The sequence below is a fragment of the Camelina sativa genome, chromosome 16 (genome assembly GCF_030686135.1).
Source record: "Camelina sativa cultivar CO46 ecotype springtype chromosome 16, ASM3068613v1".
Classification (NCBI taxonomy): Eukaryota; Viridiplantae; Streptophyta; class Magnoliopsida; order Brassicales; family Brassicaceae; genus Camelina; species Camelina sativa.
In genome coordinates, this window is record NC_141895.1 from 838,702 (window position 1) to 860,596 (window position 21,895).

Sequence of the window (21,895 nt, forward strand, 5' to 3'; positions counted from 1 at the left end):
TATTTGATGTTGATTTCCCCTGTTTCGATCCAATACAAAATCTTCAGCAATACAAAAGAAAGCAAAGCAATTTATCAACGGACTAGTCACTTTTTCTGCAAAAAAAAATCAATAAGATTATCTACTGCATCAAACTGCATCACATGAAATTTTAATTATGATACAAACCTTAGAATATGCAGGGAGCAATATCTTCAGCATATCCAATTTAATTTCTTCCCATGACTTTTCCAGATGAGAGGCTACTTCGTCGTAATACGGTTCGTCCAGATCGAATTGATGAATGGTCCCATAAACTGCCTTTTGATCGATTTAAGTTTTTTTGCTATGCTTTCTTTTTGTTCTGGTATTTCGGTGGGAGGAGTTTCTTCTTTGTTGTCATGAAAATATTTGTTTAAATCAAATTTGTGAGGATTTGATTTGCTAATGGGTTGAACTTCTTTTGATTTGCTTTCTCTATTTTCCATTTTTTTGTCTCAGATTTTTTTTTTTAATGAAAAAATCAGTTTCTAAACCCATGAATTTGAAAGACGATAAGTTTTGCAAAAATGGAATAATGACACGATAAGTTTCACATAAAATTGTTTGACCAAAATTGTTTTAATACTTGCATAGAAATCTGAAAAAAATCTATATTTTGGAACAAAGAGAAAAGCTAAACAATTCTATATTTTGGAATTGAGGGAGTATATTATTTGGAAAACATAAATTTAAATGTATATACGCTTATTGAGTTTTCCTGGTCTAGTTATTATTTTAAAATTATTTTTTGGGCTGTTTAAACTATTTGTTATAATGGGGGCTGGATAATTTACATGGGCCTGTACAATAATAATGGTATACCTTACCAAAGATATGGTTTTTAGTGGGTTTACCGTATTTGATATGAACATATTTAATAGCCAATATATATATATATATGTATAGTATAACATATAGTACAAAAACAATGTAAACTTAAAATTATATACTTTAAAAAGACTAAAATAAATTAGCAAACTTCCACGACAAACAAATGAATTAATGTATTTTTTTTTTTTTTTAATTTTAACTTTCAAATTAATTACTGCAAGAAAAAATCACTCATTACTATATGCAAGTGTTACGTCTAACATCACCCACACAACATGTGGTATCTCTCCCAAGAACATCCTCTGATTTGCATCTTAAATAAAAATAGTTCAGTTTATCCTAACATTTTAATCCTATATAGATAACATTATTATAGCATAGCATTCATAGACGATCACATTAACCATTAAAAAGATAAAATCCAAAATATAAAGTATTGCAAGTGATTAATTTTGTTTGTTACACAAATGTTCTTAGATTAATTCTATAAAACAAGTTTGGTTCAAAAAAAAAAAATGTTCCACAGTATTTTAATCACTTGCAATACTTTATATTTTGGATTTTATCTTTTTAATGGTTAATGTGATCGTCTATGAATGCTATGCTATAATAATGTTATCTATATAGGCAGCCCCATCTTAAATTAATATGGGACCTCTGTCAAAATTTAAAAAAACCTAAAAACCCTTAATAATTTTTTTTTTTGAAAAAATTGGACTTTTTTGCTTAAAGAATTTTTTTAATATTTGGGATGGACCCATGGCATTTGCCTACTCTGCCATGGGGTAGAGACGGCCCTGTATATAGGATTAAAATGTTAGGATAAATTAAACTATTTTTTGGTTTTAGTTTAAGCTCCTGTATAGATAACATGATAGTCAAATGTGATCGTCTGACTTTAAGCTCCTTAAATTTCTTCTTATCTACGCTTTTTGGTTTTAGTTTCTCCGATGATGAAGGGCTACCATGGCGGACTTGAAATCTCGATCTCCCATGGTGGACTCAAACGTATCTTCAGAAATGGTGGGTGATTTGGTGGTTTTGTTTAAGCTCTTTATGTTTCGTTTCTTTTTTCGTGTTTAAGGAGAAAAACAGAGACTGTAAGCTCCTTTAGTTTCTTCTTATCTACGCTTTTTGGTTGTAGTTTCTCCAATGATGAAAGGCTACCATGTGGACTTGAAATCCCGATCTCCCATGGTGGACTCGGACGTATCTTCAATGGTGGGTGATTTGGTGGTTTTGTTTACATAAATAAATGGAAGAATAATTTTCCTTTTTCCCTTTTGGTCATATGCGTGAAAAAAAATGTTCATTTTTACATGACTTTTATTATAATATTTTTTCTTATCTCCAACTTTATCTAAGAAAAATAAAATAAATATATATATATATATATATATATATATATATATATAAATTGGACCAATATAGTAATTTCACAATTTCTTTTGGATAATTGATTTAATTTTTATACACATGTGGAGTTTTTCTTTTCTTGTGTCTACGAATGAAACTGAAATTGGCATTTTTCTTGTGATATGTTTTATTATCGTGTATTATTATTATTTCCTATTCTTGGATATATAGAGGGTTGAAAGAAAAATTCTTGTGGACAAAAGAGGAGAAGGAAAATTGGTAAGATTCTCTAGATAGTTAATAATATTTTTACATTATACATACCTTAAGAGATATAGCGGCAAATTCACGGTTGAAAACAATGAAGAAAGACATATATAACTGATCCAAAAGCTAGCGGAGCTGTGTCAAATGATATACTAGAAGAAAAAATTCTCAAACATTTCCCAGCCAAGAAACATCTTGTTCGATATTTTTTCCAAAAAAAAAAGAAAAACATCTTGTTCGATACCCTCCTTGTTCTTCGGTCGGAACTACCTAGTGATTCTTTTTTTTGTTAAAATGATTGCTGTTCAAGAACCATTTTGTTGGAGACTATTTCAAAAGATCATGACGACTACAACAAAATTAATCTTTATTTGTTCTTACAAATTTCAATCATATCCACGTAGTGAAATTTCATTTCAATAATATTGGTCAAAATTCGGAATATTTTCTTATGTTGTTTTGCGAGAGTGCACATGCCTACCAGATACGAAACACTCTTTTATTTAATAGTTGATTTTTGTGGTGCTATTCAATTCTTTTTGCAAAGAACATAAATCTATATTAAAAGACTCAACAAATTAAAGAATCAAAATCTATAGAATTGTGTAAATTAAATAATGTTTAATTACTTTAAGCTCCTAGTTTCTCTGTGCAAACAAATCCAATCCGTCCTCATCCAGTTCTGGTGGGACGACAAGCCGGAGAAAAAGAAGATTTGCTGGGTGGTTTGGGATACTCTCACCTTACCGAAGTACGCAGGAGGTTTAGGCTTTCGAGATGTGGAAGTGTGCAATGATGCCCTCTTAGCGAAGTCTGCCTGGAAGCTCTTGAGCCAACCCACCTCCCTACTTGCGCGGGTTCTCTTAGGCAAATATTGCAATTCCTCTAGCTTTGTAGATTATTCATCTTCTCCAAAAATAGCATCTCATGATTGACGCAGTATAATGGTGGGTAGGGATCTGCTTCTCAAAGGACTAGGCTGGGCTGTGGGGACGGGAGATTACATAAAGGTTTGGGAGGATCCATGGCTATCCCTCTCTCAACCAAAGACTCCTTTTGGTCCTCCTACTGCAGCTACAACTGACTTAACAGTTCAAGAGCTCCGCTGCCCTGAATCCAATGACTGGAATGTGGATGTTATTCGTCAGATTTTACCTCAATATGAGGAGGATATAAGAATACTAGCTCGGTTCCTTCGAGGGTTTTTTTTTGTCTGGCTACCTGAAAAATCAGGCTCTTACTCGACAAAATCCGGGTATGCTCTTGCAAAAACGTTTCCCCAGAAGGATGATTGCACCAGGTTTGAGTGGCTTAAGCTTGTTTGGCAACCAAAAATTGTCCCCAAACTGAATCACTTTCTCTGGAAACTCGCCTCTGGGGCATTACCAGTTGGGTCAAACCTAACTAAAAGAGGTGTCCAAGGCGTTGCTGGTTGTAAACGTTATGGAGGCTATGAAGATGAGGTTCATTTGTTTGCGGGATGTGCCTTTGCAGGTGAAGTGTGGGGACTAGCTCCCTTTGTGAACCAACCTGATCATAGCTTGATCACATCCACTCAACAGCTACTGTAGGGTTTTAACCGACTGACATGCCTACTCCCTGTGGGAGTGTCTCATACCCCACTGACTCCATGGATTCTCTGGAACATTTGGACTGCTCGTAACCTCCTACTCTTTGAAGATTGTTCCTGCTCGGCAAAAGAAGTCCTCCTCAAAGCCATCGTAGCAGCTAGACAGCCAAGAAGCTCAAATTGTCATTCCCAAGACAGTACCACGCACCCTTGTGGCTTCTTTCACTCCTGACCCCCCTGACACACACATATGTTTTGCCGATGCAGCTTGGTGCTCGATGAAAGGTATGTGTGGCGTGGGATGGATTCTCCAGGACCCTTCTGGCCTGCAACTCTCTCAGGCGTCTTCCTCATGTTCTTTTGTGCCTTAGTAGCAGAGGTGTTGGCGATTCGCAATGCTCTGGCTGACATCACTTCAATCGCTCATCTCCATTCAATCCGATCCTTGAAGATCTTCTCAGACTCACAGTCTCTTATTAAGCTTATTAATACTGATGGAAGCCTTAAGGAACTCAGGGGTATCCTCCATAATATCTCCCGCCTAAAAGCTCTCCTTCCTGCTATCTCCTTTTCTTTTATCCCTAGACTTGATAATTCAGCTGCTGACTCTCTAGCTAAGGCTGCTCTTTATTCTTCCTTGTGTGTAATCAATTCATCCCCTAGTGGAGTGTAAACTTCCCAACTTTTAAGATTAATCTACGCGTTTGACCAAAAAAAAAATGTTTAATTACTTTCAATATATGTAGATTTATTCTGTTTTTGCTGTTGTCTTTTTTTTTTCTTAATGTAAGTCGACTCTTCCCTAATTGTGAAAAGTAAATAGAATATATACAAAAGCTGGAATAAAATATTTCCCAGACTAAATGTTTTAGTATTAAGTCGAATATATCTAAATGGAATTTTTTTTCGAAGGGCATGCATGTGTGCTACAATCATGAATCATATATACAGTATGTGCACACACTACAAAGGTTAATGAGTGCAGAATTAGAAACCGACGTTAGGGCCATGCAGCTCTTGTTTTCCTTTTTATTCTTCTTTTCATACAACATTACAGCTCTTCGATCTTGTTTAAGAGTATAAGAATTGAGAAATCTATAGCAATTGTGTGCCCAGTTTATGACTATCGCAGAAATCACATCTAGTAAAGACCCTTGTCTTGTCTCTGGTAGATTGGAATGATCTTGATTCAAATGTGATGTGATCTCATAATGACGTTTGTGATTTCTAAGTTTCTAACTTGTGTTGGTAAATTCCGCATGGTTTGGTATTTAATTATGCTCGCTATGAGCCTGGCAGACAAAAGGTTTTTGTTATATATATATATATATATATTTTAAAAATATAAGTGAAAGATTGATGTATACAAAAGTATTTTCCAGAAAATGTATAAAGTAAGCCTTAAATATTTATTTTAGCTTAATAAAAGTGAAATACATTTATAGTATTTACTTCTTCTCCTTTTTGTTTTTTTTTCTTTTACCGCAATTTACTATATTATTTGGAAAACGTAAATTTAAATGTGTATCGATATATGTTTATTGAATTTTTTGGTCTAGCTATTATTTTTTAATTATTTTTGAGCCGTTTAAACTATTTGTTATAATAGAGCTGGGTAATTTACATGGGCTTGTAAAATAATAATTGTGTACCGTACCAAAGACATGGTTTTAGTGGGTTTATCGTATTTGATATTTACATATTTAATAGCCAACATATATATTGTATAGTACTATAACATAGTAGTAAAAAACAATGTCAACTTAAAAAATATACTTTAAATAAACTAAAAGAAATTAGCAAACTTCAACGACAAAAAAAATGAGTTAATGTATTTTTTTGTCTGTTTTTGTTTTTTTAATTCTAACTTCCAAATTAATTACTGTAAGAAAAAACCACTCATTACTACATGTAAGTGCCACGTCTAACATCACCCACACAACATGTGGTATTTCTCCGTGGAACATCCTCTGATTTGCATCGTAAATAAAAACAGTAAGCAAGAGATGACACGTGTAAACAATAGAAAATGATCTGATGGTTCTGTGCATAAAACAAATCATCATTAATTAGCTTTAGCTCATAGGGCAATTCCACCTACGTTATATAGTCTATCTCTCCTCTCCAGTAGAGCCCGAGAAACAACATGTACAAATTGTGTGCGTCTGGGATTTATATATGGAGGAGTCACTTCCTAATTTTTTATGGGCTTTACCTGAAATTATACGAGGAACTTGATTTTTAAAATCTCTCACTCTTGCATTACTCACACAACATTACTTACTATATAATGATTTACTTACTATAGAAAGAAATATAATTACTTTTTTTATTCCTATTTAAAACCTAACGTTAAGAATATTTTTAATTAACATACTTATGTATTTATTTTAGATACTAACATAGTAACATATGTTGTTAAAGTTGATAAACATTTATATTAATTAAAAGTAAGCAAATCCAACATATACATATATATATATATATTATAAAAAACAACCTTAATGGCCTTATGCTATACTAGCTAATTAATGATTTGAATTCATTTACAGACATATAACAAAGTCTTGATTCACGCGCGTTCATACATATAAAAACAAGCAACTTTAGATGCGTTTAACGGTTCACCGCATACAAAAATATAATCAGACTTTGTAGTTTGACCTACTACCATACAACCCATAGGATAATAAAAGCTTGTGAAAACAAATTATTAAAAGTTATATTACTAATGAGTATGACGAAAATTCATTCAGCAAGTCAAGTGAGTGACTGATAAAGTAATCATACTTTGGGTTGAACAAAATTAAATGATAGGAGAGTGAGTGACCGTATGTATAGATGTGGTCAAATAATCCCATTGCCTCTCATTAGTAATTAGTACTATAGAAGATGAGGAGGATCGGAGACCAACTATTTTTGTATTAGTCCGCATAAATATTTACACTGTACGTTTGTAATGAGTCCCTTGTGCATATCTTGAAAATTCTGTTTTGTCTCTATTATTTGTTTGCTTTTGAGTTTGTATATATGTTTAATTATTGTTTATTCATTACTTTTGAATATAATAAGATTAGGCGCAAAAATTATCTATTTCCGTCAAAATAATAATCATATGTTAGTTTTTAATCAGTAAAACGCAGAAGGTAAAATAAAAGTCTATAACTTACGTCTAGCTAAAAGTTATCGATAAAGAATTAATGTATTTTTTTTTTCTGTTTTTGTTTTTTTTAATTCTAACTTCCAAATTAATTACTGCAGGAAAAAACCATTCATTACTACATGTAAGTGCCACGTCTAACATCATCCACACAACATGTGGTATCTCTCCGTGGAACATCCTCCGTATCTCTCCGTGGAACATCCTCTAATTTGCATCTTAAATAAAAATAGTTCAATTTATCTAACATTTTAATCCTATATAGATAACATTAATATAGCATAGCATTCATAGACGATCATATTAACCATTAAAAAGATAAAATCCAAAATATAAAGTATTGCAAGTGATTAAAATACTGTGGAACATTTTTTTTTTTTAAACCAAACTTGTTTTATAGAAACCAAATACAAAGATAATAGGAATCTCAGTTCTAAAAGTTTAAAGTACAACAGAAAAAATATTGTGGAACATAATATTTAGTCACCACGAAGGGTAATATTAAGTAGAGAGACTAATTAAAATATCTAATTCAAACAAAACATAAAGTCTGAAACACAAAAAACAATTGATTAAACTAAAGATGATTAGGATTAATTAAGCATTAAAGTAAACAACATCTTAGATCATCAAACACATTTTTCCATTGACTGGTTTAATCTTTGTGACAATGTGCTCACATATAGTCTTTGTCTTGCCAATATTCTTACATAGGACATAGCAAAATGGTATAACATATAGACGTCACTTTGTCTTCTTTCTAATAGAGATTTATAGACGTCATTACAAACACTAACCACTTTGCTACTTCTTGTTATATATGCAATTCACTTTTAGCTTTAATTTGTACTCTTCAAGCGTGATGGAATAGCTGCTTTATAATGCCTTATCTTCCATTGATATGTGTGGTAAGTTCTTCGTTAATTTCTTTCATTCTTTGTATATATAGTGTTTAAGGCTTAGTTATTTTGTTCATGTGTTTCTTCAAAATCATCTAAATAGGTGTTATATATTTTGCTCTTGGTGATTCTCTTCAGAGTTCTACAATACTTGTTAGGACCACTGGATTTGGTAGCTGAATCATATACTTCGACTTCACAAATTATTTAGTCTTTGTCTGTTCCTTTTTATGTGATAATCTTCTTGGACTAGCTAGTCCGCCATTCTGATTGATCAATGTTCATTCAGAATTATAAATACGCTATGAAGCTCATCACCTTTTTCTGACTTTTAGGTAAACTTTCATTTGACAAAGAAAAAAAGAAAAGAAGGTAAACTTTCTTTATACTTAAGACTTTTAGTATTAATTATGACTTCTTGACAAGAATGATCGAGGTAATAAGTGATTTACATTTTTCCCAATAATACTGGAGTTTGGATAAACATTATTTTCATTATAGAATGTTAATTATTTTATTTCAGGAAATAGTCTTACAAGAGTTGCAATTCGAAAGGCTTTGAAGAGTCACATATGGGCATAAATTATGTATTATGTATATATCATATTTTCTTAGACATTTATCTTTGTGTTATGATATTTGATTAACCAAATTTTTAATGGTTCGATTTTCTGTTTGTAATGTTTTAGTTAACTACAGTTTATTTTTTATTTAAAAAGTCTAATATATATATAAACCAACGTTTGCACATAAGGTCAGTTGAATAAGTGACTTTATAATGTATTCTTGCTTCTTGGAGACTTGGAGTTACATAATAATTAATCACGTTAACTAGTCGCTAAACATAAGGTTGACTAATTGACACAATGTTTTAGTCTGTTTATAACCGACATTAACCCCGCGTTGTGATCTAATGGACCAAACAGCTCTGTGTATTCAATATGAATGCGATGAAAGTATGACCGATCGTATCTAGACCCAATCATTTTCGTCGCACGGCAAGGTATACGCTCATAAGGTTTGGCTCGTTCTGGACCCAATCAGTACTTCTCTCAACGGCACGCATCATGCATGGCATCAAAGCTCATGTGTCTTGGGATCCAAGAAACTCAAATAATTTATCTGAATCACACTTTTGACGAAATTAGTGTTTACTGAATTCCCTTTTGTTTATGTCAAGCATAACTATTATATATGTGATGTTGCAACGGAAGTCAAGAGTCAAGAAACAAATATATATATGTGTGATGTTGCTCGTATCTAGTTTTTTGGCTCTCGAAAGTTAGAGTTCTGATTTTACGTACTGTTATATGGGATGAATCTCTAAAAAGATTAACTTTTTTATAAAACTTACACATGAAGTCAGTAGAAGGATGACAAATATATATATATATATATATATATATATATATATATATATGTTAGTAAGCTAAAGATACGTGTTTCAAAATTACAATGGCCATCTTTGCCTGGCCCTAGCTAACTGGATAATCAAAGGCCAAATATTATGGTTTATAAATATATACTGTATATGTATACCAAATTTTGTTTCAAACATGTATAAAGTTACCTTAATTTTTTGTTTTGAACAAATTCGTTGAGATAAATAGTATGTCAACATGTTGATTGAATTTTCTTTCTTACAAAAAATCTTTAAAGGAAGATATATTACAAGGAAAAGGATGGGAATGCATGCATATATGTGGAAGTTTTTCTTAAATGATTTTTTTTTTCTTTTTCAAATGTTGATATAATTTTCCTTAAATTTTCCTTTATATATTACAGAATATTTCCCTGATTCGTCTCTATTAAAAGGAAAGATATATTACAAGGAAAAAGCTGAGATGCATATATATATGGAAATAATACTTAAATGAGTATTTTTTCTTTTTCAAATATTGATATAATTTTCCTTAAATTTTCCTTTATATATTATTACAGAATATTTCCCTGACTCAGTCTCTATTAATAGGAATACGTAAGATACATGACGAATTCACTCAGTTGCAAACAATGAAGACAGGCATAACAAATCCAAACACTTGCGAAGTTGATAACATAGAAGAGATTCTTGAGCGTCTTCCGGTAAAATCTCTCTTCCGATTCAAATCCGTGTCGAAGCTATGGAGATTGATGATCGAATCTAACTATCTCGCCGAGAAACGTCTTCTCCGACACCCAAATCCAAAACTCCTTGTTCTTCGATTGGAAATATCTAGTGACCGTTGTTCAAGAACCATATTTTTGGCGACTAATTCAAAAGATGATCACAACGACCATATAAAAATCTTCATTCATTCTTACAAATCTCCACTTCCATATCCCATATATTCAATGTACGATATAGCTGGTCAAATAATGGGGTATTGCAACGGTTTAGTCTGCATCTTCGATCTCGGCTACATTTATCTGATTAACCCCGCAACAAGAAAACTCCGGATTCTTTCTCCCGAGTTTTTGCGAGCGTATACAGACCGAACGGGTACGAAACACTTTTTATTTATAGCTATAGATCAAATTTATAAATTACAAATAAACAAATGTAGTTGACTACTTGTCATAACAAACAAACAATGAGTATTTTTTTTCTTTCTTAGGTTGGTCGAATGAATTGCCAATTAGTGTGGGATTTGGAAGAGACATGGTTACAGGAACATACAAAGTAATTTTGATGTATTTATACGATCGTCATTTTATCAAGACCGAAGCCTTAAACCTCGAAAGTGGTGAACGAAGATACGTACACTTCCCCATTTTATACGATGAACTTGGCGATGATAAAAGATCAATATTTGCAAATGGATCGCTTTATTGGTTGCCAAAGCCACTTTCTCTTTTCACTAATAAATTAATAAAGCTGGCAGCCATAGATCTTCACACAGAAACATTTCGTTATGTGTCACTACCGAGTTGGTACACCAAATACTCCAAAAGTGTCTACTTATGGAGTCTGAAAGATAGTTTATGTCTATCTGATGTGCTACAGAATCCGAGAGTAGACGTATGGAGTTTGCAGCAAGAAGATCCTAGTGTGAAGTGGGAAAAGATTTTTTCAGTTAATATTTTAAGCACGAATTGTTTAGACGCTAACTTTTGGAAGCTTGGTCTAGCTGCTTATTATTTTAGCTCTACAGGAAGATATCCAGCTAATAATCCTTTAGATCAAGTCCCCAATGATCACTGCAGCAGCGTTTTGTATACGGAGAAATTGGGTTCTTCAGTCTAGTTTTTATGGTCCATGCTTTAAACAAATAGGATTCTCTATTTCTTATTTAGTTCAGAAAAAAAAAAAAAAAAAAATAGGATTCTCTATTTCTTCAACTAGGATGTCGGTGCGGGGAAAATGAAAACCTAAAATGACTAATATTCTTAATTTCACATTTTGAGTGGAAACTTTATGCTAATTTTTTAACTGTATAGTATAAAAGTCAAAATTAATCAACCAATTTAATTAAATAAATTTTTTGTTGTATATATAAAATCGATTCAGTGACAATAAGAGAATAATGTTAAAGATATATGAATCAAACCTTGCTGAATCATACCCAGATAATCAATTTTGAAAGATATTCACATAAAACAAAATTTAAATCATTATTCTATCGAAATTTACAAAAAAATAATAAGAAAAACAGAGAGAAAGGGCTCATAGCTGCAAAATATGATCAATGTGGGTATTAGATGGAAAATGACACCGAAAAAAGTTAGATGAATGAATCAATAAATAAAACAATCCAAATTTTAACAAAGATGAGTGAATCAATGTTAATTAATGAATTGAAAGAAAATAATACTCAAATTTTTTAAATTTGGAGGTGTTATCAAAGAACAAAACTCTGTTCAAAGTCCATAAAAATCTATATATATAAATAAAGAGGTGTAAAACAAAAATGTGCGAAACAAACAAGTTAAGTGATTATTAACAAATCTAAACATTGCAACTTTTGAGATTATTAACAAATCTAAACAGTTAGATGAGATAATAAAAATAATTTCATCTGTTAAATTTAAATTGACCCCTAAGAGTGGGTTTGCTATAATATATAAACATATAAATCTATGAAAAATTAGAAATCACAATCAATTACCTAGATTAATACTTGGAAGAGATGATTGCTACGGTATAAATGGAAAAAGACCCCAAACAAAAGTTAGATGATGAAATCAATAAATAAAACAATCCAAATTTTAACGAAGATGACTGAATCAATATTAATTAATAAATTGAAAGAAAATAATACTCAGAATTTTTAAAACTTGGAGGTGCAAAACAGTACTCAAAAAAACAAAAACTCTTTTCAAAGTCCATAAAAAACTATATATTTATAAAAATAAAGAGGTGTGAAAACAAAGAAGTGTGAAATAAAAAGGTGTGAAACAAAAATGTGCGAAATTAACAAGTGCAAACATTGAAAGCTAGGGGTACGACGAAGAAACACAACTGTTGGATCAAAACATTGCAACTTTGAGATCATTAACAAATCTAAACCGTTAGATGAGACAATAAAAACAATCTCATCCGTTTGATTTAAATTGACCCTTAAAAGTGGATTTGCTATTATATATAAAAATTTTAAAAAAAACACTCCAATAAATCAATTCTTTGATTTTTATTTATTAACTTGTAAGTTTAAAATTAAAATAATACTCAGAAAACAATAAAATCGAAACTTGTTTTAATAGTCCTTAAAAATCTATATATAATAAACAAAGAGGTGTAAAATACAGAGTTGTAAAACATAGATGTGTGAAACAAAAATGTGTAAAAATTAATAGGTGTGATTTTTGAAAGATGGGGGTACGACGAAGAAATACGATTATTGGAAGAAAAAAACTTGCAATTGTTGGGATTATTAATAATTCTAAACCGTTAGATGAGATAATAGAAATAATCTCATCCGTTAGATTAAAGTTGACCCCCAAAATTGGGTTTATTAGAAATAGAACAATACAAAAAAGAATAAAATAAACTTTGTATGCATGAAGGTTTATGTCTTTTTAGATCATTAATGTTATACTCTTTCCCAACTATATGTTCACACATATAATAATAATAATCTAATAGAGAATAAATTAACTTTATTCGTATTTAACCAAATGGACACTAACAAGTTCATAAGTAGACACTAACAGGTTCATTCGTAAGCTTTTGTCATTAGTTCGTTGAGTTCATAAATCTATTATATCTATTACAACGCAGTAGATATAAATACCTTGAATTGAAGATTGATGCAAGTTAATTAAAACCACTCCAATAAAACAATTCTTTGTTTTTATTTATTAACTTGTAATTTTTAAAAATACTTTGAAAACAATAAATTTGAAACTTGTTTTGTAGTCTATAAAAATTTATATATAATACATAAAGGGGTGTAAAATATAAATGTATAAAACATAGAGGTGTGAAACAAAAAGGTGCAAAGATAATAGATTTTTGAAAAATGGGGGTACGACGAAGAGATGCAAAAATTAATAGGTGCGATGTTTTGAAAGATTGGGGTACGACGAAAAGACATGATTATTTAAAAGAAAAAAATTTGCAATTATTAGAATCATTAATAATTTTGAACCGTTAGATGGAATAACAGAACTAATTTCATCCGTTGAATCAAAATTAACACGCAAAAAAGTGAGTTTGCTATTATATATAGATTAATAAATTTAAATTGGTTTTTTGATGTTTTTTACTTGTTACTTTTGTTAGTCTCTTTCAGTGTCCGATGTTTATCTCACTTTTGGACGACCATGCTCCATGCATGAATGTTTTACATGTGTTCCTTATCCATGAACTCGAAGGACGTCTTCACTCGGAGTTAAAAAAAACCTAGTAATTAACATATTGATTTCTACTTGTTGGCCACTGCTTTCATGATTAATACTTGGTAGGATTTCTCTACATATCGGTCCAACCTATATCCAAATTGGTCAAAAAAATCTCACATTCTCACTTTTAAAAGTTTTACATTAATTTGTTTAGTATAAAATAAATACCTTTAAAATACAACTAGAAAATCTTAATAAGATTGACATGGTCCACATATATATTTCGTTTCAATATCAATTATCTTTGCGAACATAAACGAAGTAAAAAGGCTTACACAATAACACGAGATAAGAATCTGTACAAAAATAGATTGTAAACATTGGTGTTCTTATTATTAGATGTTTTATAACCTAAATGCTTAAAAACTATTCACACAAGTCGCTGATTTTAGTTCAATTTCTCACAAGTTTCTTTGGTTTTTACCAGACGGCTTATTGTTAGAATCAGGACCCCGCTTGGCGTACAAGGAACCAGCCGCTGATACATCAGAAGGCAAAGAGACCGTAGCAGAGAGAGGTTGGAAATTAGTGTTTCCAACGAACCAGTAGAGAGCCCATTTGAGGTTGCAGAGAGTATACTTCAGTGCTTTTGTCCAACTCTCTTTCTTGTTGAAGCTCTGTGTTATCGAATACCCCTCCACTTTGTCATTTTCGATCCTGCCAAAAAATTGTTATATGAGAGAAACTTCAATGGTTTTGGGTTCGATCAGTGACGCAAAAGATTTTAGTTTTAGGAGAGTGGGGACTTGCTTGAATGGAAGTTTGAGGCATTTCTCTGGTGGGATATTGTTCTCTTGGTCCTTTGAATTTGCGAAATCAGTGAAGTCTTTAAGACACATCAAATACAGTGTCATGGCTTTATCGTACCGAGTGCTCCAAAACAAGTTTACAGGGCCAAACCTGACAGAGATCATTGAATAGTTTTTAGTTATAAAACGCTGAATAAACTACCAAGACAAAACTCACCAAAAGACTCGCGTAAAATCAGCACAAGACATATGTTTTAAGTTCAACTACAGTACAAGACTATGCCAATTAAGCAATGAAAATTACTTACAGCTCATAAGTCTCGTTGTTGCTGTCTACAATTCTAGGATAGCTCCCCATCGGCTGTATCTTAACTCGACATCTTAAAAAGGGGGTTACTGGTTAAGAATAAAACTTCATGAACAGTAAATAGTATCCAACAACAAGATTACGATAAGGAAAAGAATTGTGAGAAGATAGTAACAAGGATACTGAAATTTTGGCCGGAAATAGTTACACATCGTGTGGAGGAGAAGACAGGCTTGGCCCCAAGCAGCATTGATCTCATCCCACTCAACCTAATAATGTTTCATATGACCTAAGTTAACACTTTATATGAGCAGAAAGAGGTTATAGCGTATAAACATGCAACTTAACTTGCAAAGCTTACCTTTATGTTCGGGAGTAATCCAAGTCGAAAATTGTTAATTGTACCAAAGTCTCCATCATACCGTATGGGGAAGGCATCAATCAGTACGTTTGTCTTATTTAATAACTCTAAATGTGCTTGTGAAACTTCAATCTTTGCCAAGATTGCATCTCTCTCTTCCTGTTAACAAGACGTATATATAAATCTAAGAAACGAGTACTGTTACGCTGATAAAGCCTAAACCTTCACAGATACAACATGACTACAAAAACCTAATCAATTGCTATAAACACTAATACCACAATGAGAGAGAACTATTATCAAGAATCTGTGAAGCAAACGAACGAAAGCTCTGGACTCTCTAAAGTATCATTTAGTAATGAAATGAGGGAGGACACTAGGAATATCACCAGCAACGCACCTGATGGGCTATTAGTTGAAACTGAAAATTATTGAACTCTTGCCAATACCTATTACCAGAAAAGTCATAAAATCATGTGATAAAAAAAGAGATAGCAATATAAATGTATCGTTGGCCAATAAGGAAACAGTGAGAGAGCTTAACCGATCTTCGAGTTCGTTAAAGCGATTTCCCTTTGATTCGAGCTCCTTCAGTTGATGGTTCAACTCAGCATTTTGTTTCTCTGTTTCTTCTATAGCTGCAACAAGTTTTCTTTCTTCTTCCTCAATCTAAACAGAGCAGGAAAACAACAACAACAACAACAAACTTGTCACTTAAAAAACTATCTGCAATTCATCATAGAGTTACTTAAAACAATATGCTGAAACCTGAAAAAGTAAGTACCTTCTTTTTTTCCTTGAGAAAATCAGATTCACTAAGAACATCTCGTGTCTCCCCTTCTAACCGCTGAACGCAAGCTTCGTAAGCTTCCACGTCCCTCGTCACATCCTCAACTTCTTTTTCAAGTTTATCAGACAAAACCCTCATGCATTCTAAGCACAATGGCTGTTCAACCTAATAAAATAACTCACAAGCAAGAAAAGTATTATCATGATGACTTCAGTTTTATCCAGGAGATACAATACAACACTCTACAATACCAAGAATACAAAAACATCATATACCTGAGTCTGAGTTCTAGCAATATCAAAAGCTCGTGTCAAGACATTGATAGTGGCATTAAAGCCAGAATTATTCGAATGCAACGGACCGTTTTGGCCGACTTCAAGGTTGTGAGAAGCGGGTGAATCAGAAGCAGGCTCAGACTTATACACAACAACAAACGAGTCTTCCATAGCCTTTCCAGATTGGTTAGCATCAGCACCACGAGGACGTGGAGGAATGCCCTGAGCTTGAGGAGGCTTGTGTCGAGGTAAGACAACAAAGGAGTTGTCCATACGTGTTGAACCAACAACACTGTTAGCTCCATATCCTTGTCCCTGCATTGTTGCTGTATGTAACCAATCATATTAAGTTTTATAAACTAGAGAGACTTCTTATTAGATAGACTTATAAGTTTTATGAACACTGAAACTAACTAACCGGAAGCGGAAGGAGGAGAATCGGAGAAGAACTTGGCGGCGTAGGAATCGACGACGCCGACGATTGTAAGGGAGTGGTGACAGTTTTGGCAGACCCATTTAGGGAGACTCGGGTCCATCAGGATGCTCCGGGTTTTATCTGGGATCTCTTCTTTTCTCATCTCGCTTCCCAATTTTGAAATCAAATCTCTCTCTAGGGTTTGGATTTTCACCTTGCTCTCAATCAATCTGTGAAACAACAGTAAAGATTAAAAAAAAAAAGGATTGGATAAATCCAAATCCGAGCTTCACCCGAGAACCCGGAGATCGGCAAAATCAAAGCCTAGGAGGGAGGGGATAATCACCAAGGAACAAGGATCGAACCGAAGAACAGAGATAAAAGAGAGATTACTAAAGTCTCGTATTTGATTGGATTTTTAGGTTTGTAGAAGACATAATTAAACCAGAAATCTTAATTAATTAAACCAGATAGTATGAGAGATTGCCCCCAAAAAAAAATATATATATATATATATATCAAAATAAGTATGAACCGTCCAAATCTTAAAGAAAAGAAAAAAAACAAAAAGAGAATATCTCAAAAACCAAAACAAATAGGAGGATCCGAAAAACAAAACAAAAAAAATCCTAAAAGAGAACTTGTCCTCAAACGGGGTCTTCGTTGGTCGGCAGTCTTCTGAAGAAGTTCTGGAATGCGTTGGGCAAATCGTTGCGAGTACACGGGAATTTAAGCCACCAGATCATAACTACGCAAAAGGCAATCCTAAACGGGTTCAAATACCAAGCAATGTTAACGATGTACAGGATGATGTAACAGACGAGAGCCGAAACAACCGAAAGAAGTGGATGCCCAATTAGCAAATCAACAAGCGCTAGAAACCGTTCCCCTTGTTTCGCAGCATCCCCCAATAGTGACATCACCTGCTCCATAATCTTCCTCAACCTATCGTACCTCATCTTAAGAATGTTCACATCCATCTCCCCCGATGGAAATGAGTCCAACTCTTCTGCTAACTCGTCTCGTCTAGGTTGATTACCTCCAGTCCCCATAGCTTCAAATCCACGGAAATCAACGGAGGAGGAGGAGTGCCGTTCCGATAGCGCATTATTGTCTTGACCCCTGACGTAACAGCTAGAAGCACAATCAAAATCACAGCTAGCCACGAACTCGCCAAACACAACATCCAGTACTCCCAAAAAATAAACACTAAAATGATTCCAAATGCACCGGCTTTCGGAGGTAACTCTTTCCCGGATCTGATCAACTCAAGGGTCGAAACCCACCACGTTAACCTCTTATAGACTATGCAAAGCCTTCCATAATTAGCTTTCGTTCTTCTCATACTGAAATTCTTACTCTTCGGCTTCAACATATCCGACACGACTTCGCTTCCCAGAGGCGGCAAAGTATTCTCAAGATTCGCACAGTTCAAATCCACAGCTTGTGCTCTCATCTTGTCGACCTGATACATGGACACTGGAGACTTGTAATGAGTTTTAGGTAACATCCAACGGAAAGGAGCCGAAAACCATACGTACAATTCAGCACAATTAACATAGCGAATCGCGAGCTGAAGCTCTCCCATTTTCTTCAGCCCGCTGCTTCCCAAATTCATTATCGGATACGAGCAAGTGTAAATCCAGTCACAATGTACACGATTCAATGGGATCCTCACTTTCCCGATCGGGACATCTTTCCCTATAACCTGGTAGATTTTTCGGTTATCGTAGATCCCAAGCGTTACCACCGTACACTTTTCATAGACATCCCACGAATACTGCTCGTTCCACTTGGGTGCGACATTATTAACCACGGTTCGAGTCCTCGCCCATTTATTCCCATATTTAGCCACCACATAACTGTCGATGCCCGTTTTTTTCTCGTCTCTTCCCTTTAAACCGGTTGCCCCCAAAATCCCGATTTCCAATTTCCCGAGCACACCCGGCCATAGCCCTTAAACATAAGCTCTGAAGTCACTCGCGTATTCGACGCATTCCTCAGCGACGTGATAAGCCTGATCAGTCTCTAGTTTCATCTTGAGTCTGCTTGCGAACCTCCTCGAATCTCCTGCCGGTTCGACCTTAACCGGCATTTCAAGGTCATAGAACAAAACCGGTGCGGAACTTGGAATTTTAAGCGGAGTCATCTCTGAGAGCTTCTTCGTTAACATCCCTATGCATTCTTCGTGTTGTTCGTCGACTCTGTCCATCACCTTAATGATGACGGTTCCTTCTAACGGCTCTGATGCAACTAATATTAGATCTTGGTTCCATGACGGGTTCCTACCGGGAGAAACTCCGGTTTTGAGACGTACTTTATCTAGAGCTGCCGTCACGTATGCCGAAGGAGTCCGCTTAATATCGGAAGGTATCAAATCGTGACCTGAAACAATGGTAATCCTAACGTAACAGAGCCTTGGGGCTAGGTAGACCTTAGGTCGCGTGTTGATCACGTTACGTGGACTCACTTCAGAGGCGTCTGAAAACCAAGCCTCTGAATAAACCTCGTCAACTTGTGTACCAAACCAAGCCAACATCAGCAAATCCATGTGATGACCTGTTTGGGCATTCTGCATAGAGTACCACTGAGGCGCGATTCTTGCGTCGGGAGGAACCCTACTCGGAATCTCCGAGGCCAGTTTGAAGTTTCGCTTGCCAATTACGGTTTTGGTCGCATCGTCTATGAGAGTAATGGACAAGACATCACCTTTGGTTTTGTCGAAAGCGAACACTTGATTCCACTCCATATTTTGTCCCATTGGCAGATCTTTGGTCGAGGATTTGTAGTTTCCGAGAGTGATTCGACGATGGGGATTACAACAGTGTCGGCTACTTTTTTCTTGGCTTGGATTACTTCTAAGTAAAGAAACTCCATCTGCTCGACGAGGTCATGTGAAGATGTTGGGCCGCGAGGGTTCCGAGCTCCTCTTTCTCCCCCAAGCTTTGGAGAGATTTGCTTGACGAAGAAATCATCTTTCTTGGCAGCCATCTCTGAAACAACAAAAAAGAGAAAAAAAAAGAAATGAATATATAATACTTAAAAAAAAAAAAAGTTAGGAAAAAATCGAAAAAAACGACTCTTGCTTTTAATAAAAAACTATAACAAATTCTATTACGCATAATTTTAAATTTTATATTAATACTATTTTAAATAATATTAGTTGATACAATAAAATATTATATAATTAAACAAATTCTAAGATTTGAAAAATATGTCGTATTATTAGTATTAATAATTTTATTACTGATAGTATGATTAAAAACATAACTAGTCAATAAAATTAAAATATCTAATAAGTAATTTAATATGTTTAAAATATCTAAATAGATAATTTTATAATTTAAGATAAAATACAAAACGAAATCCTTTATATTCTAAAGGACAAGACACTCTATCAATAATCCTTGACATATATAAGTCAAAAATATATATATTTTGGAAATAATTATATATAAAAAAAAGGAATCGTGGAGAAGAAAACGTAAAAAGTAATACTACATAAATTCAGTTATAATAGGTCAAAAAAATTATAGGAATATTGACATTTTTCTATAATACTACATAAATTTAATTATTGTTAACTTAAATTCTACACAAATTAATTATAGTTAATTATAGGAATATAATACTACATAAATTAATCATAGTTAATTATAGGAATATATTACATATTAAATTTAGGGTTATAGGAATATAATACTCTCTACATTAATTATAGTTAATTAACTTTATGTAGTATAATTAATTTAATATATAGTATAATTAACTATAATTAAATTTAGTAGTATTAAATTTATGTAGTATAATTTAATTTAAAATTTTATGTTTTCTACGAAAATTAAATTCCTATAATACTACATAAATTTTAATTATAGAAAAAATGTCAATATTCCTATAATTAACTAGGTTTTTTTGTGTGGAATATTTGTGACATATTTTTTAGTTAATTAATGTGTGCCATGAAATTTTTAAATCGAGTACGTTAACTATAAGAAAAAAATTTCTAGATTCAGTTTATTTTTGCAAATTTTGGAATGCAATTAAAGATTTAGAACAAAAAAAAAAAAAAAAAACTTTGCTGTGCATCGGGTATAAATATAATGCTAGTAAAATAGTAAGTAGGAAGTGGAGTTACCTTTAGGACAGATCAAGAACGTGTTCGTCGCCGGAGATTATGTAACAGTCTTCGATCCTCGAGTTAGTGCGTGAATCTGACCACATCAAAACTAATTAAAATGGTAACCCAAATACTATAGGATTAATGGGATTATAGTGTTATGGTCGACCAAGATACAAGATTTACACAATATTTCCTAATATGTCGTATAAATTTTCTATAATCCCAAATTCACAATGTTCCAATCTATTGAAAAAGGACGAAATACGTGTGGAAATCATGCAAAAAAGATCAGCTCTTTCACACGTTAAGTCATATGTGACACAATGTCGATATACTCCTTAGTGAATTTCCGGAGATTGTGACCATCAAAATATTGAAACTAACGATTCGATTTACGAACCTGGATTGATACAGTCGGTGTTCGGAGATTTCACCGGAGCAGAGGAGCGATGATCCTAACCCTTTTCACGATGTTCCACGTACGATGGCTCTGAAGGATGCAATAACGTTATCTTCCTTAGGACAGATCAAGAACGTGTAGTTAGATCGCTAAACAAGTCACAAGGAGTTACACTACTAAACATAAACCCTGAAGTCTTGATCCTCTGACCGATATCAATACTTACACTTCATCAAGAGCACACAAAAAAAAAAAAAAGAAAAAAAAGAAAAAAATCATCACAAACCTGTGTGTCTGGATACAATGAAGCAGCGTATCAACAGTTTTTGGCTTTGATTATTCCTTATGATTACACATGCACGCATGCATTATATATATACATATAAAATATACACACAGTGTTGGATATAGAAACAGAATTTAGAGAAGTGGAATATTCATACATATAAAATATAAGCAAAGTGTTGAATATAGAAACATAATTTAGAGAAAAATGGAGTATTTTCATATTTTACATTAAGACTATGTTCAACCGTGATTTTAAAGGG

The 21,895-nt window shown here is 33.3% G+C and overlaps 3 protein-coding genes, 1 long non-coding RNA gene and 1 pseudogene across 4 annotated transcripts; 3 read left to right on the forward strand and 2 right to left on the reverse strand.

Moving 5' to 3' along the window:
• The first annotated feature begins 1,681 nt into the window (after window positions 1-1,681).
• Window positions 1,682-2,203, forward strand: LOC147924998 (uncharacterized). The gene is made up of 2 exons (XR_015583533.1): window positions 1,682-1,875; window positions 1,997-2,203. It is a non-coding gene; the product is annotated as an uncharacterized LOC147924998 (long non-coding RNA).
• A 1,216-nt stretch (window positions 2,204-3,419) lies between these two features.
• LOC147924999 (uncharacterized) lies at window positions 3,420-4,718 on the forward strand. The gene is made up of 2 exons (XM_087490659.1): window positions 3,420-4,042; window positions 4,313-4,718. Exons 1-2 carry the CDS (start codon window positions 3,420-3,422, stop codon window positions 4,716-4,718), a joined length of 1,029 nt encoding a protein of 342 aa, XP_087346785.1.
• A 5,444-nt stretch (window positions 4,719-10,162) lies between these two features.
• Window positions 10,163-11,330, forward strand: LOC104749134 (putative F-box protein At1g71320). Its single transcript, XM_010470715.2, has 2 exons — window positions 10,163-10,586; window positions 10,702-11,330. Exons 1-2 carry the CDS (start codon window positions 10,238-10,240, stop codon window positions 11,328-11,330), a joined length of 978 nt encoding a protein of 325 aa, XP_010469017.2. The 5' UTR covers window positions 10,163-10,237.
• Window positions 11,331-14,148: 2,818 nt separating this feature from the next.
• On the reverse strand, window positions 14,149-17,525 carry LOC104753195 (beclin-1-like protein). The gene is made up of 11 exons (XM_087492042.1): window positions 17,171-17,525; window positions 16,828-17,054; window positions 16,410-16,735; window positions 16,129-16,299; window positions 15,889-16,013; window positions 15,745-15,793; window positions 15,345-15,503; window positions 15,167-15,252; window positions 14,985-15,056; window positions 14,678-14,827; window positions 14,149-14,584 (listed from the first exon to the last, which is right to left on the reverse strand). The coding sequence occupies exons 2-11, from the start codon at window positions 16,985-16,987 to the stop codon at window positions 14,329-14,331; spliced, it is 1,554 nt and encodes a 517-aa protein (XP_087348168.1). The 5' UTR covers window positions 16,988-17,054; window positions 17,171-17,525; the 3' UTR covers window positions 14,149-14,328.
• Window positions 17,472-19,815, reverse strand: LOC104704149 (multiple C2 domain and transmembrane region protein 12 pseudogene; annotated as a pseudogene).
• Between the last annotated feature and the right edge of the window lie 2,080 nt (window positions 19,816-21,895).